The sequence below is a fragment of the Acipenser ruthenus genome, chromosome 17, assembly GCF_902713425.1.
Source record: "Acipenser ruthenus chromosome 17, fAciRut3.2 maternal haplotype, whole genome shotgun sequence".
NCBI lineage: Eukaryota > Metazoa > Chordata > Actinopteri > Acipenseriformes > Acipenseridae > Acipenser > Acipenser ruthenus.
Genome location: NC_081205.1, coordinates 28,881,953 through 28,896,891, shown reverse-complemented (window position 1 = coordinate 28,896,891; position 14,939 = coordinate 28,881,953). Strand labels below are relative to the sequence as shown.

The 14,939-nt window shown below is 37.7% G+C and overlaps 1 protein-coding gene across 3 annotated transcripts in view; it reads right to left on the bottom strand.

The window, feature by feature from the left end:
* Positions 1-14,939, bottom strand: part of LOC117423517 (voltage-gated potassium channel subunit beta-1) — a 60,753-nt gene that overhangs the window by 15,558 nt on the left and 30,256 nt on the right. For all 3 annotated transcript variants that reach the window (XM_058990328.1, XM_034039442.3, XM_034039443.3), the window contains exons 2-3: positions 8,361-8,404; positions 1,996-2,033 (exon numbers count right to left, since the gene is read on the bottom strand). In XM_058990328.1, the coding sequence (XP_058846311.1) occupies positions 1,996-2,033; positions 8,361-8,404 (82 nt within the window). The remainder of the gene's footprint in view (positions 1-1,995; positions 2,034-8,360; positions 8,405-14,939) is intronic.

Genomic DNA, 14,939 nt, shown 5'->3' with positions numbered 1-14,939 from the left:
ATATCTACCTTCAACACCTTTTTTTTTTTTTTTTTTTTAATTTAGTCGTTGCCAATTAGTTTTTATTATTTTCTCCCCAATTTGAAATGCCCAATTATTTTTTTAGGCTCAGCTCACCGCTACCACCCCTGCGCTGACTCGGGAGGGTCGAAGATGAACACACGCTGTCCTCCGAAGCGTGTGCCGTCAGCCGCCCGCTTCTTTACACACTGAGAACTCACCGTGCAGCTGCCTCAGAGCTACAGCGTCAGAGGACAACGCAGCTCTGGGCAGCTTACAGGCAAGCCCGCAGGCGCCCGGCCAGACTACAGGGGTCGCTGGTGCGCGGTGAGCCGAGGACACCCTGGCCGACCTAGCCCTCCCTCCCCCTGGGCGACGCTCGGCCAATTGAGCGCCGCCCCCTGGAAGCTCCCGTCCACGGTCGGCTGTGGAATAGCCTGGACTCGAACTCGCGACGTCCAGGCTATACAGCGCATCCTGCACTCTAGCGAGTGCTTTTACTGGATGCGCCACTCGGGAGCCCCCTAACACCTTTCTTTTATGTCTATAGCAACCAAGCCCGATTTATATTGTGTGCTTGATTAGAGTAGAGTCTGATTAATTTAAGACAGGCCACACAGCAATAGAGATTGCTCAGTGTTGTAAAGCTTTATCGTGTATTTAAGTCAGTAACACGAAACAGTGCTTCAAAAAACAAACCGGAACCTGAACATGTTTGTGTTCACAATATAACCAAACACACAGGAAATAGGATGTTCTTATTCATTTAAATTGAGTGTGTGTGTGTGAGAGAGAGACAGAGAGAGAGAGAGAGAGAGAGAGAGAGAGAGTTTGTGAGTACAGTATGTAGTGTTTGTGTGTTAGAGGGGAATAACAACAAATTAGATGAATGGACAATCTATTAGTACAGTACATGCAAATCTCTCACTCACTCTCGTAAGATATGTGCTTTATGGAAAGAGAAGTAAGCACACATTTTTACAGTACACTTCTATACAAAGAGTTTTGTATAGAACTCGTCTATTTTGAATAGACTGCACGATTCATTCTGTTATAATGAAAGCTGCACTGCAACAGCCCAGTGAGCTAGTTCTTCATCATCACGCAGTGTGTGCGCTGGATGTAAATTCAATTAATGCAACAAACTGCAGAAGAACCTTGCCTGGAGCGATATTCCCAATTGCTTACGGACCCAGACTGACACTGTGCAACCATCTGCATATGAATCTTGCCTCCAGCTTATCTAACATCACCATATGATCCTGACTTATAAACAGCTGTTAGCATACCTTCCTTAGCAAAACACTAATGACCCTGGTTTATACTACTATATACTGGGCATTGAATCTAAAGGAATTTATTTATTTTTTTGCACACAGAAGGAGGAATTGCAGGAGTGAAATCCGAGTTTTTTTTTTTTTTTTTTTTTTTAAATTGACCAGCTAATGAAAGCAGGTGAAGCCTGACCCTTACAGCTAAGAAATACAGAAGGTTAACCAAAGACTGACCACAGGTATTTGTTTTACTGATACTTTAGTGAGGTAACAAGCATGTAAACGAAGACCATTGAATTAAGGAAGTGACTCACAGCTGGATGGTTTAAGATTATTTTCACGGTGATGACAATCACACTTACTTTGGCCCGTTTTGTCAAAATAGACATTTTACAGATTGGGTTAACCTTGGTTTAACATTTTAGGGAGATATTCCTGTTCAGAGACACATGGCATGTCCAAATCAATGAAATGGTAAGCCAACCATCCAGAGCTAAAGAGTACCACTAAATACCATAGAATAGCTTGTTAAAAAAAAAAAAAAAGCATGCTAACACAGAGAGACTGTTAGTTGATACCAGTTCACAGGACTCTGATTTTTTACAAGATTATTTGATTCCAGCAGCTGTTTCCAGTTGTGTGTGGCGTCTATTAGAGATACAGAAAACATCAAAACATATTAAGCCTTTTAAAATGTATAAATTATAAAAATCACTCTTACCTCATCTGAAATCTGACCTCCAAATGTAACCCAAGTTCCTTAAAAAAAAAAAAAAAGACTGTGGTTGACAAATCACCAATGCTTATGCTTTCATGCATCTGTAATGTTTTGTTGAAACAAAAGGTAGCACCTTACCTTGGTTCCAATTTGAAATGGGATCGTATTCAATTACTGCCTCCTATGGCACTATACGCAATGTGTTCTTTTTAGCAATTTACCAGATGTGCAGGAATCTTTTATTTCAATGCAATCTGTTAAATGTTCTGTAAAATCACACTCTCATTAACTTCTGTATTTGGACAACTTTTTAGGGGGATAGGGGAACGCAGCTGGGTGCTGTTGTACTGGGTTCTGCTGAACTGTGGCTCTCAAGGACCAGGGCTGCCACCCCTGTACTAGGGTTATGCTTGTACACATGTCTACATCCAGTGATTCTGTATCTCAGCTGGGATTTGTACCTACAGGCTTCCGTTTTTTTTGTCCTTTACTCTATCAGTTAAGTAACACTGAGCCCCAAGATGACTGTTTGATTGAACAGAATCCAAATTGACACAGCTGTAATGGAAGGGACTTCCCAAACATTCAGCCTTGAGGGAATGCAACCATAGCTGATAAAGAGCTATTTTTCTTACATCTTGAAAGAGATTTACAAATGGTACACTACAAAACAAAAAAAAAGTGCATTACTGGAATATAATAGCTTTTCATATCCTCTGGCTCATGTCGTGCTGATGTGCACAAAGATGATATTTTATGGGACATGCTTGTCTCCCAGGGATGTCCTGCTCCATCTTGGGTAAGGATGTTGGCAATAATCTCATTATGGTCTGAGCTACCGGGACAAATGATCAATTTTAATGCTTTTGTCCTCGCCCACTCACGAGAAGAATATTGCACCAATAGCCTATTCATTTTAATTCAACATGCCCACTAAAACAGACTAAACTCCAGCTGGCTGGCTAGATGTTGGTGACAACACTTTCACAAACTGGCCTTTCAATCTATTGAAAACAATGTTGCTTTGGAGAACCAACAGGTGTTGGGTGTTGTCTGATGGTAGCTGATTGTACACAGTTGGTTTTTAAATGAATTTCATTCAAAATGAATTGACATTATGCTGAAATCTTACCAGGCTTCTAAATATATACTGTGGATGAAGGTTCCACATTGAAGGTAAAAGTTACAAACAGTAGGTGCTCTGAAGGAATGGAGAAAGCCTAGAGCACAATGCAGTGAGGTTTGAATTGAGAGAAAGGTTACTATAAGGGCATATGTGAGTAATGTCAAGTAGTGGACGGGACGATTGCTGAGTGGATTGAGCAGTCTACCTACGGGTGCAGTTCATTATAACTGCCTCAAGTTCTATCAGAATTACCGGTATCGTCATCAAAGGCTATTTTCAAAAAAGTAATGGAAGCAGAGCACACAGTTTTCATGTCTGCGATTAAGATTCTTGTTCAATGATTCCCAAGAGTCTATTTTGTTATGCAGACTAATTTGCTGAGCATTTTCCTCTGGATTAAAGTCTGACTCCAAAGATCTGGCTGAGCTGTACATAATATCTCTGAGCTGTCTTCTCTGACCCATGAGCATTCAACCCTGAAAAGGTATTTTTCTACAACTTGCAACACAGTGGCAATTTATGAGCTCCTCAAGGGACCAATCTCTGCATGCTTGAAGATGATTACAGATCATAAAAAAACATGCTTTGTTTTTAAATATAAAAACACACACAGAAGCAGACACACAATAAAAAAACAAACAAAACAAAACAAAAAAAACTATAGGCAATATCACGTAGTGTGCAGGGTGAGTCATGCACAGGAGAGCACATGTTTGCGCCTGGTTGTGCCAAGTTGCAGATTTTGGATGGGGATTCCACAATGTCCATCCTGATGTGTTGGGGAAGGCAAATTGGCAGGGACGGCTTAGCCTCATGCATTACAGTGACCCACACTAGTTAGGCGCCAAGCTTGGTCAGACACCGGCAGGGCTGGCCTGTAGTTTGCCAACATTTACAAACCAGAAGGTCCTAGGCATAATTTGTACCATAGTATTTAATGTACTATGCCCTGTATTTAATGTATTATGCAATTGTTCCTCACTATCTTGTAAAGTGCTTTGTGATGGTGGTCCACTATAAAAGGCGCTATATAAAATAAATATTGATTGATTAAGAGGCATATGGCTTGGTGGTGAGAATGAAGGACATTGTATTTTAGTTACAGCTTAGCAGTTCCTAACGCATATAATGGAAACTTCTTTTTAAATAAGAGTTAACATGAAGAATCTGACCTTCCCCAAACCTCTCAATATCTTCTTACCCGGCAATCTCTCTCGAGGCCACTGCAATGCAAAGCCAGTACTGCCTCAGTCTTACACTATCCCCGCAGACAGTCAGCCTGCAGTCTCTGCTCAGGATTATCCTGCCCAAGCACAAAATTCAACTCAAAACAACAATATAACTCTGACTAAGAGTATTGCCTTTGCTGTTGCATTTTGTTTTTGTATGCCAATCAGTGGTAGGATATTTGGACTCTGGTACCTGACTGAATAAAGACTGGTTTACAATGACACTCTTAATCCAAGCTTCCCTGAGAGGCAGCCGCTGACAGATCCCCCCGCTCAAACCCACGCCATGTTTGAGAACCTCTAAAGCTAAACACGAATGCCCTGCAACTTGAAAGGTTTAGGAATGATGTTTGAAAAAGCACTTATTATTAGCATTGTGTGTGTATGTGTGTGTGTGTTTTATGCATTTGTATAATCTTTCTGTTTTTCATTCACTGGAGTAAGCTTTGTAAAAGCTTTTAGTATGCATTCACCTTGAGGTATGCTACCCTTTATATGAGCATGCTACTTAGTCTCAGAGGCAATACAAAAGGTACCATAAAACTATACTTATTAGTTGGCTTTCTAAACCGTGTTTGCATTGTTTATATACTGATGTAATACCGACTTAAAGTTCAAAGCGATGTGCAGTAAATGTGATAAAGACAGTAAATATGATAGACAGTAATTGTGAAAAGGACAGTAAATGTGATAAAGTATTCCAAAAAGGAATGACACAAAATAATCGACGGAATTCATGGGGTAAAACAGATGAATTCGGAAAATGACTTTCACAAAATCAAGCTCTGCCTAATTATTCTGGTCGACGGATTTGAATGAACACAAGATGAATTCCAAAATGCAGTGGAGAATGCATGCAAGAACTTCTTCATGCAAGAACTCTCAACATGTGTTGTACATTTTGTTTCTTTTCAATAATGGATTTTTTGCTTCAGCATGCATGAAAAAAGTACAACTATAAAACAGCTGCACATTAAATAAAGATATATATATATATATATATATATATATATATATATATATATATATATATATATATATATATATATCTAAGTGATAAATGGTGTCCTGAGAGCAAAGACCATTCTTATGAGACATCAGAGCAATATTTTATTTGTCACTACCTACAAGATTATCTAGACAGGATATCGATCCCATCTTGCATAAAGGATTGTTTGTACCACATTTCTCACCAGTTAAAATCTTTCTATCTGTTTTGCAGCATTCTCTTTTGCAGGTTCAAGTGCAATAATTATTATTTTTTTTTATTTTAAATGTTGAACAACCAGTCCTATTATAATAATGTTCTTACTGTACTGCTAGCTCAAAGAGGTTTACAACAGCACAAACCATTAAAAACAAAAACAACTCTGTGTATTGATTAAATACAAGTGCATTTATGTACAGCAATCAGCAGTGTTTATCAAATGAGCAAAATAAAAATGAGCTTAAAAACGCACACTGCAGTTGATAGAGATAATATAGCGAGTAGACAAAGACAAAAATGGGAAATGAAAAGAGAGGGAGAGAAAGAAAAAAATAGCAGAACTGAAAATAGAGAGTCACATTTGGCAGACAAGAAGAGCAGTGAGTGGAAGAAACCCGAGATAGCTGGCCTTGAGCAGGACTCAGGGACTGACGGAGAGCTGGATCTGATTGAGAAATGTTGGAAAAGGCTGCCGGGCTGTGTAGAATTTTCCTCTGCATCTCTGGAGTGTGAATGTAAATATTTTCTAGTTTAAGAAATTGCCTGACCCATTGGATATGAGAGGATGGGGCAGCATGATCATAGCACAAAACAATGAATGAGCTGGAGCTAAAACAAGAGGTAGAATTTCAAAGGGTAGCTTTTAAAATACCCATAGGGGTGTCTTCGCTGTTTCTGTGTACTGTATATGCCACTGCAGTGTTCCATTACTGCATCTGATTGACATACACCTATTGTTGAATATCTAATAAAAGGTTGTCTAAATATATCTGCTTATTCTGTCATATTCATGATTTGATGGCTATTGTTCCATCTGGTTATCTACAGTATGAAGTGTGCAGTTCAGGTATTCTGCATAATCCACTATGCTGTTTTAATTGAGTAGTGAGGTGTACCCCAAGGCTGCGCAGTCAGGCATGTTATACACAGCATGATGTACAGAAGATTATCCTGCTTCTGGAAACCCATCTGAAAAAACTCTTCTGTGCGTTACAGCCAATGATTTATTATCTTAAGGATGTTGATTCCCTTGTGGTGCGAGGCATCACTGGGAGAGGTACAGCTGGGTATTTGAAATGTTTTCCCAGCTATCTTTAACATCTAGGCACCTTAGTGAGCTGCTTTAGATGTTGTAATTAATTGTGGCATTTTGAGTTTTCAAAATGTGGTGCTTCATGTGAATTTTAGTGTTCATGAGTTAGAAGTTTATTGGCTGGCATCATAAGAGATTCTCCTCGCATTTATCAGCAACCAGTCGTGGATTATTATTATTATTATTATTTATTGCTTAGCAGACGCCCTTATCCAGACTTACAGTTGTTACAAGATATCACATTATTTTTACATACAATTACATTATTTTTTACACATTATTTTTGCATACAATTATCCATTTATATAGCTGGGTTTTTACTGGAGCAATCTAGGTAAAGTACCTTGCTCAAGGGTACAGCAGCAGTGTCCCCACCTGGGACTGAACCCACGACCCTCCGGTCAAGAGTCCAGAGCCCTAACCACTACTCCACACTGCTGCCCTAGCTATGCTTGGTTTAAAGCACTTTTGACACAGGTGAAGGTTACTTAAGCAACTCTGCCACCTAGTCTAGAGTAGTGGCTTTTTATTTTCTGCCCATCAAACTAAAATCTATAGTTACATGGAAACGGAACAAACGGCAATCAGTTTAATTGCTGCATATTGAGATGTATCCATTAATCTGCTATCTTGCTCATTTGCTCTTCAGCAAACTTTAGTGGCACTACACCAATCGGATTAAAAAACAAACAAACGGAGAGCCAAATACAACACTGACCTGTCAGTCAATTTAATCTAGATAACTGAAGAGTATAATGGCAGACATAATAAGCCAGAAATTGTTACAGATGGGTGTGCAGCAAGCACCCAAACCTGCATATAAAAAGGGGGGGGGGGGGGGGGGGGTTGGGAGTAAATACACTGTATCACAAGCTACTGTACTTATGAAAACCGGATTGATTTTTTTTTTTTTTTCTTTTAAGTTCGTCTGGGATTTAACCTTATGCTTTGGGAATGCAATTCAAAAGCATTTTCCACTCTCACATTTATTTAGGTCAGACACAGACACATTTCAGGTGTAGCCACTGAAAACAATGAAGCCAAAACGTAGGGAGATTTGCAATGATTAAAAATATTTAATCTTTAATATTCAGATTCAGGGCAGATCCACTCATGTGGTTAAGGCTAGTGTAACGGGCAGTGTTGTGTGATACATTGCTGTTACGGATTCTGTCCCCCTGGTTGTAAGATGTTAAACTAAAACCAAAAATGGAGGCAAGCCCTCCTCCCTGTTACTCTAGCCTTTTATGTATAGTTTTCGTATAAAAGTATTGCAATCTCCCGATTACATAGTTTAATGTTATCAAACCTTCAAATTATTTAAAATTGATGATTGTGATATAACATGTTACTCCAGTTCAATTGACCGGCAACAGGAAGTGTTAAAGACTTAATAAAATCAGATGGTTCTGTACACACAATTTCAATAGCTATGCATTGATTGCACTTAGTTTTCAAGTAGCATGTTTTCTAAAATAAACGCTGAACTCGCAAGTTTGCTCAAACCCGAGAGATCGACACCAGATTCCCTATAACCTTTACCAACGGTATCGTGTTCAAATAAAACAATTAAAAAGGTTCATTAGTTTTAAATTAAATGGGCCAAGTTTCTCTCAGGAGGGAATTTAGGCACACATACACCATTGAGCCCTGAATTAATTAGCATTACTTTAATTCTGTGCGCCACAAATAATTTAAATTAATTTTACTCACCGAGACCCAAACACGATACTCTAAGTCCTGATTTCCCCAGATTCCTGCAAAAGGAGAGAAAAATAGAAATAGAAATATAAACCTTGCTTGCTGTGGAAAACATTTGAATGCAGTTTATGTATTGTTAGCAATGAAATGTATTAAGTAGTGGTGTCAGGGGTACTGACTTATACAGCTCAATACAAAAATCTATTCCATTCTATTATAATATTTAGAATAAATGTAATTTTCCATTTTAAGCTGTGAATGATTTTCTTTCTGTAATAGCCTACTGTCAGTGGTCTGTGTTAAAAGAAATGTAAACATTTGTGAAAATTCAAGGCAGTTCAATATGAGTATGGCAGACAGAAGTCTTATTGCTAAGATTTGTAACTTTATTGAGAGCCACTATTCTGAATTTAGCCCATTAATTTATGAGACTTCATTAAACAGATTTGAGACCATCCATGCGGTTCATATAAATTGTGCTCATTTTTGTATTGACACTTACCAGTCAAAGCAATTACACACAGAAAAGACAGCACTGGCATGGCCATTTGTGGCACGCCCCAGTTTTTGCACATCCAACCCATTGTTTTACTGCAGCTGCTCAAACTATCACTGTCCTTTACTTTGAGTTAGTTTCTATACAGATGGAAACTAATGCTCACTTTCTATCTTATAATTCCTGAAAATGAAAAAAATCTATTTTAGTTGATTTTTCTGATTGGTAAAGTCATAGTAAATCCCTTTTGAATATATGAGTTGTGCCCAATCTTTCTCTGGGGGAATAAGGGAGGTGCCCTCTAAAGAGGTCAGACACCTAACCTCCCAAAAGAGGCTGGTGCAGAGGAGAGAGTAACGGAATTTAAAAGCCAGGGTGGAGAGGAATGCAGAGAACCTATATATAGTGAGGAATTACACAGCTTGGTTAAACAATTACTGGTACTTTGATTCAGTGAGCCACTGTTCTTACCCCACAATTACGCACAGCTTAAATAGAATAACAGTGCTATAAGTAGAGTACTGTATAAATTGTATTTCTGATGCAACTGCCTCTCAATTATTCAAAAACAAGAATCCGGAACTGGATTATCCAAACAAATTGTATTTTGGACTATAATTATAAGTATGTTCAATACATCCTTGATTATGAAAATAAATAAATAAATAAAATGAGGCAATTTTGCAAAGCCCTGTACTCTGAAATGTCATGAGCATTTTTTTTTTTTTTTTTTCTGAAAGATAAACACACACTTTAATGTTACAGAACTACAAATAAACAATTTGGGAATACTTAAGCACCCTTGAATTCAATGCCTGGGTTGTTTATTTCAAGTTTCTCATTCTGAAAACAACAGGAAGCTAATGACATAAATGTCTCCCCCCCCCCCCCCCCCCCCCCCCCCAATGTGTGTTGCCTGAAGAGTTCTGATAATGGAGTGTCGACTTTGCTACTAGAGAATGTTGGTTTAACTGCAGCGTTTCAGTGCCACAACATGGGAATGATTGCATGGTAGATAATGGGGTCCATGGTGTGACAAACAGCAATACATTACAGATTGCATTTGAGTATCACAAATCATTGATACAGACAGAGGGATTCCCAAGTGATAACGTCCAGCTTGCAGTCAGTTCTAATCCTGGGAGTTCCCATGAGCTCCCTGTGTTGCTTTTGAAATGTTACCGTGTCTTCAATACTGGCAGATGGCTAACAGCTTTGGAGCTGAGAGATGAGGAGGCAAATCGCTGTTGGACATCTGTAAAATCTTATAATGCATGCTGCGGTCAGTGTCCCATAAAATTCCTTGGTGTCAGTTTTCTATACCCTTCAATAGTTTTTCCTTGTGTGCGCTCAACTTTATCAGTGCACTGATTGCTCCCATACTGGATCTTATCCATTTGCAAGGAACACAATGTTATTCCAAAGAACTTGCAGAGTAAGAGGAAACCACAGGTTCCTTCTGCACATGAAATAATGGCAAAATACAGAGAACAAAAAAACAATGAAACACAGCCAAAATGTTTAACTACTTGTGACTTAGTTTCTTACAACAGGGGTTTATAACTGAATAACAACCTTCTTAAATATGTAACAATTCTATGCAGCCTTCTAGTTAAGTTTCTGTGAGCTTTTGGAAGAGAAAAGCTCAGTGTCAAGAAGGGAGAGGAATAATTGACTGTCAGTCATTGCACCAATAAGCAGCTGACAAACAACATCATTAAAGTACATAAAAGTACATAACATTGTTAAAGTGGTTTACACGTTTATTAAAAATATTTAATTTGCTGAATTATAATTGAAATCTGAAATCTCACTGCTTGACATTAAAAGGTCAAAAGGTGCAGACCCCAAATCAGCTGGGAATGGGGTCACATGATCTATCTACCACCCTATAAATCAAAAAAACAAAATCCATGCTTTTACAAAATTGGTATCTTCAAATGCAGTCACTTATACTATTGGGATAAAATGATTTCTTGACAGAAGCCAAATGGAAAGAAATCTATTCCCCTGAAGTAAAACTAGGTTTCCAGCCCACTGTAGCTTGATGACATATGATTATTAAACAGCATAGCGCTGGGGGGAGATTTAGACCCAAGACCTTGAGGTTGGAAGATGAATGCTCCGTCAGATTGGCTAAAAGAGGTTCCTCCACATTACATGCTGTTTTACTGTCCCTTTCTCTTCCTGCTAAGATCACACCACTTTGCATTACAGGGTGTTCTTGGGTACCACTGTAAGGTGAACACGTCATTACCTTTCTTGTCCCATGGTTATACTATGCATTTACCATAGTTTATCCTGGTTTGCCATGTTTATGAACAAGCTTTACTATACTTCGCTGGTCTTCACAATGCTTACCTATGCTTTACCATGGTTTCACTAATCTTTATTACACTGTGCTATGCTTTCACTAGGGGCCATTTGTATAAGAATAACTGGGGATTGCTTACTGCACACTCTATGCTTTGTGTGTGAAACAACTTTCAATCACCAACAGAATAGATTACACAAATTAAACATTTAAGAGTTGCAAAGTTGATCTGATCCATTGCTTGACACAGTATAGAGTTTGTACAATATTAAGTATCCCTACAAGTGTACAATGTCAATATCCATACAATGTTTAGGTAACTGTTGCGTGCATGTTCTTCGTGATTAGTCCACACAAGCACCTCAATCACTGGGACATGCTAAAAGCAGCAGCAAAACACACAGCAACAATACAAGAGGAAGAGCAATCATGATTAAAACAAACTCACAAACCAGACCAACCATCAACAACGACCACTTTCAGATGACTGTAAGCCTTTTTTTAAATTGCTGAAGATATCACTTAAAGCCATCACATGCCAACTCAAGTTATCAACGTCTTACGAGCAAAAAGCTTAAACGGTAGGCATTTGAGTTGAATGGGACTCAATACCCCTCAGCAGTATTCATGGTACCAGTGAGAGAAAGAACCTGTTAACACTTATTATAATCAAGCTCGGGGCTTCAAATAAGCTTTATTTTAAGCTTTAAAAAATGAAATTACCTTGCAAAGATTCATAAAGTCGAATGAAAGCTGCTGAATAATTAAGTTAACGTATTGAATTGCATACCAATTTGTAGTTTTCCATATACTTACTGAAAAACTGACACAAATTGAAAAATGTGACATTTTGAAATCTAACATATAATCTAAATTATGTTCATTATGTTTTTTTTTTTTTTTTTTTTTAATTGTGCCTCAAACCCTAAAATTCTAGGTGATGCAAAAGTTTTGGCCATAGCTGTGAGGCTTTTTAAGGACTTTTTAAGGACTTGTCTTTTTACCAAAAAGGGGGGGGGGGGGGGGGGGGGGGGGCGACAGCTCTGCATTAGGCCATGTTGGTTCACTGCAACACTTTTCTCCCAGTATAGCTTTCAATTATTATTATTATTATTATTATTATTATTATTATTATTATTATTATTATTATTATTATAAACATTGTAGCTGCATTAGAATGCAATATGAAATCCCTTAACCTTCTAAAGTGCTTTCATGTCTAACTTGTCATGATACGTCATCTCAAACTATCAAGTCATTCAAGCGGATGGATCTGTTTGACTGTTTTGACTCAACAGTGTAAATCAGTCAACAATATATATAAAAAAAAAAAACTGGATCTGACAGAATCCTGATTTTGACTCAGGGTCGCACAAATACTGCAGGTACATTTAATTCAGTAGGTTGGCAAAACATAGATATTAAATTATGTTGAGTTAAAATGTGACCTGAAACAACGATAGTATACCTACCTACCTACTGCCATGGTAGTTGCAAGTTAAGTACTGTACATGACTCCTTACTCTGCCATGGTTGGTATAAGTTCAGTCTTGTCTTATTAATTAGTAAGTAGATTCTGTATTCCATGTTTCTGGCTGAAACGAGTACTGTGACCTCCATAAAGCTTTAATTCATATATCATATGCCTTGGAAGAAAGTGTATCCTTTGATGTTAACAGTATTCATATATCATACTGTAGTCATAATACATTCTGGCACTGCTATTTTTTAGCCTGATATTATCTTACTAATACTCTCTTGATAAGAGTACCATATCAAAGTAATACAAACTGTATTGGTATTCATGTTTTCAAATAGGACATGTGAAAATGAAAACTACTAGGAAATCTAATGAGGAGAAAAACGCAGTAATGAGGCAAACTAATAAAACATAAACATAGATATTATAACCTAAAATGATACAAAATAAGATAGAAAGTGCTTTACAAAGTCCTTAAAGTAATTGCAGCTAACAGCTGCATGCAAATCATTTGTATAGGTCTGACGTACAGTTTTGAAAGAAATGCATGTTACAGCAAACTATTTTCATTTGAAAACATCCAAACCTGATACTACACTAGGTTAACAGGAAAGTCGGTTTTCAAACCGTGCTTTTAGACCGTCTCGTACTTTCCGGGTCATTTCACCTCGAGAGTGAAACTGTCCCCTTCACTGGCTTCTTTCCTGTCAATAAACAAACATTCAGCTGCTTCCCTTAATGGCTGACATGCTTTCAGCCAGGAACGTGCTTTCACACAGGTGAAATGACCCAGGAACTTCAAACTCAAACAGATAACCCGAGAATGAGGCAGCTGCATCCGAGTGCTAAAACATGTTTCTTTTTAAACTGGACATTTGAGGCCTGTGTAGCTAACGGAAGTGCAAAATGGCTAATGCTAATGATTGCTTGGTAAACTCTAGATAGTACACAGTACAGACTCCAAAAGCCATAGCAGATGTACCCTAGACCCTCAAAAAAGCATTTACAGCACATGCAAAAAGCACTTTTATGCACCAGCTCTGTAAAAAAAAAAAACATAATTACAATCAAAAGGAAACTTTCGACATATGACTACAACAGAAAAGCAATTCTGTAGATCATGTAGGAGAAATGTGTTCTCTTGAATCACATTCTTTAAAAGTGAATGGAAAGGTTAATATAAATTACATGTGGGTGTCTTCTAAATAGGGAGGGGTATTTTTATCATGCTTGTATACGATTAATTCATGTTTAGTACGCACACATCATGAGGATGGATTGGGAATAGTAATAGTTGTTAGGAACGCCAGCCCTTTGAACCTCATAATTGTCTAGCAGCTTGTTCAAAATCAACCTTTACATGTGTCCTTTCCAGTTTAAAACAATTACAATATGTATATAATTTATGTTATTAATCCTGAAGTAGGGATCTGATGTTTGCAAGACAGTTTTAGCTGGACTTTTTTCATAATTTCATAAATAGGTTTCCTAAGGATTCAAAAAATAAAAATGCCTGAAATGTTTTAAAATGCTTATGGTTTTGATTTTCCTTTCACAAACATGCATCATTCTGTGCCTTGTAAAAATCACTTGATGTTCAAAGCACAAACCAAGATTGTAGTCAAAAGAGCCTTTCGATTTGGTAATGAAGGAATAAAATCAAGTTGGCACTAATATACGCCTCAAATTACCAAGAATCTAGCATAGATTACTGTCATTAGCAGACTTCAGTTGTAGTTTTGTAGAGCAGAAATTATTTATTGCTCGGAACTGTGAAATTCATCATTAAAAGTTTAATGCTAGTAGAGTCAGGACGCAGCATGTAATGCATGCATTTTACAATTGACAGCATACTTATTTAAAGGATGTTTTCTTTAGAAAAAGCCTACATCTGATGATAACAGATAGCACAGCATATTCAGAGAGGCTTCGTTGGCTTATGTTATATTGTTCTTTACAAAATCTCTGCTCCCTCAGTACGACTAATAAAAATTGCATTTATTGTGGCACTCCATTCTCTCCCCTTCTTCCATGTTCATGTATACGTAATGCAAAGTTCTTGGAATTATTTCACTTAATTTCAAAATTCACATATTTTGCATGAATGTATGTTTAACGTTTATTTTACCACACTAAAACTTGAATCTGGGCACTACGTGTTGGGATAATACATGAATACTAGATCATCATAGTTAATAAGGTACAGCATGATGCTCTCTGATCAGTTCATTTTTTTTTCTGTACGAGTTTAACCTAAAGCATTCTCTGACAAACTGGGATTGCAAAGCTTTATACCCCACA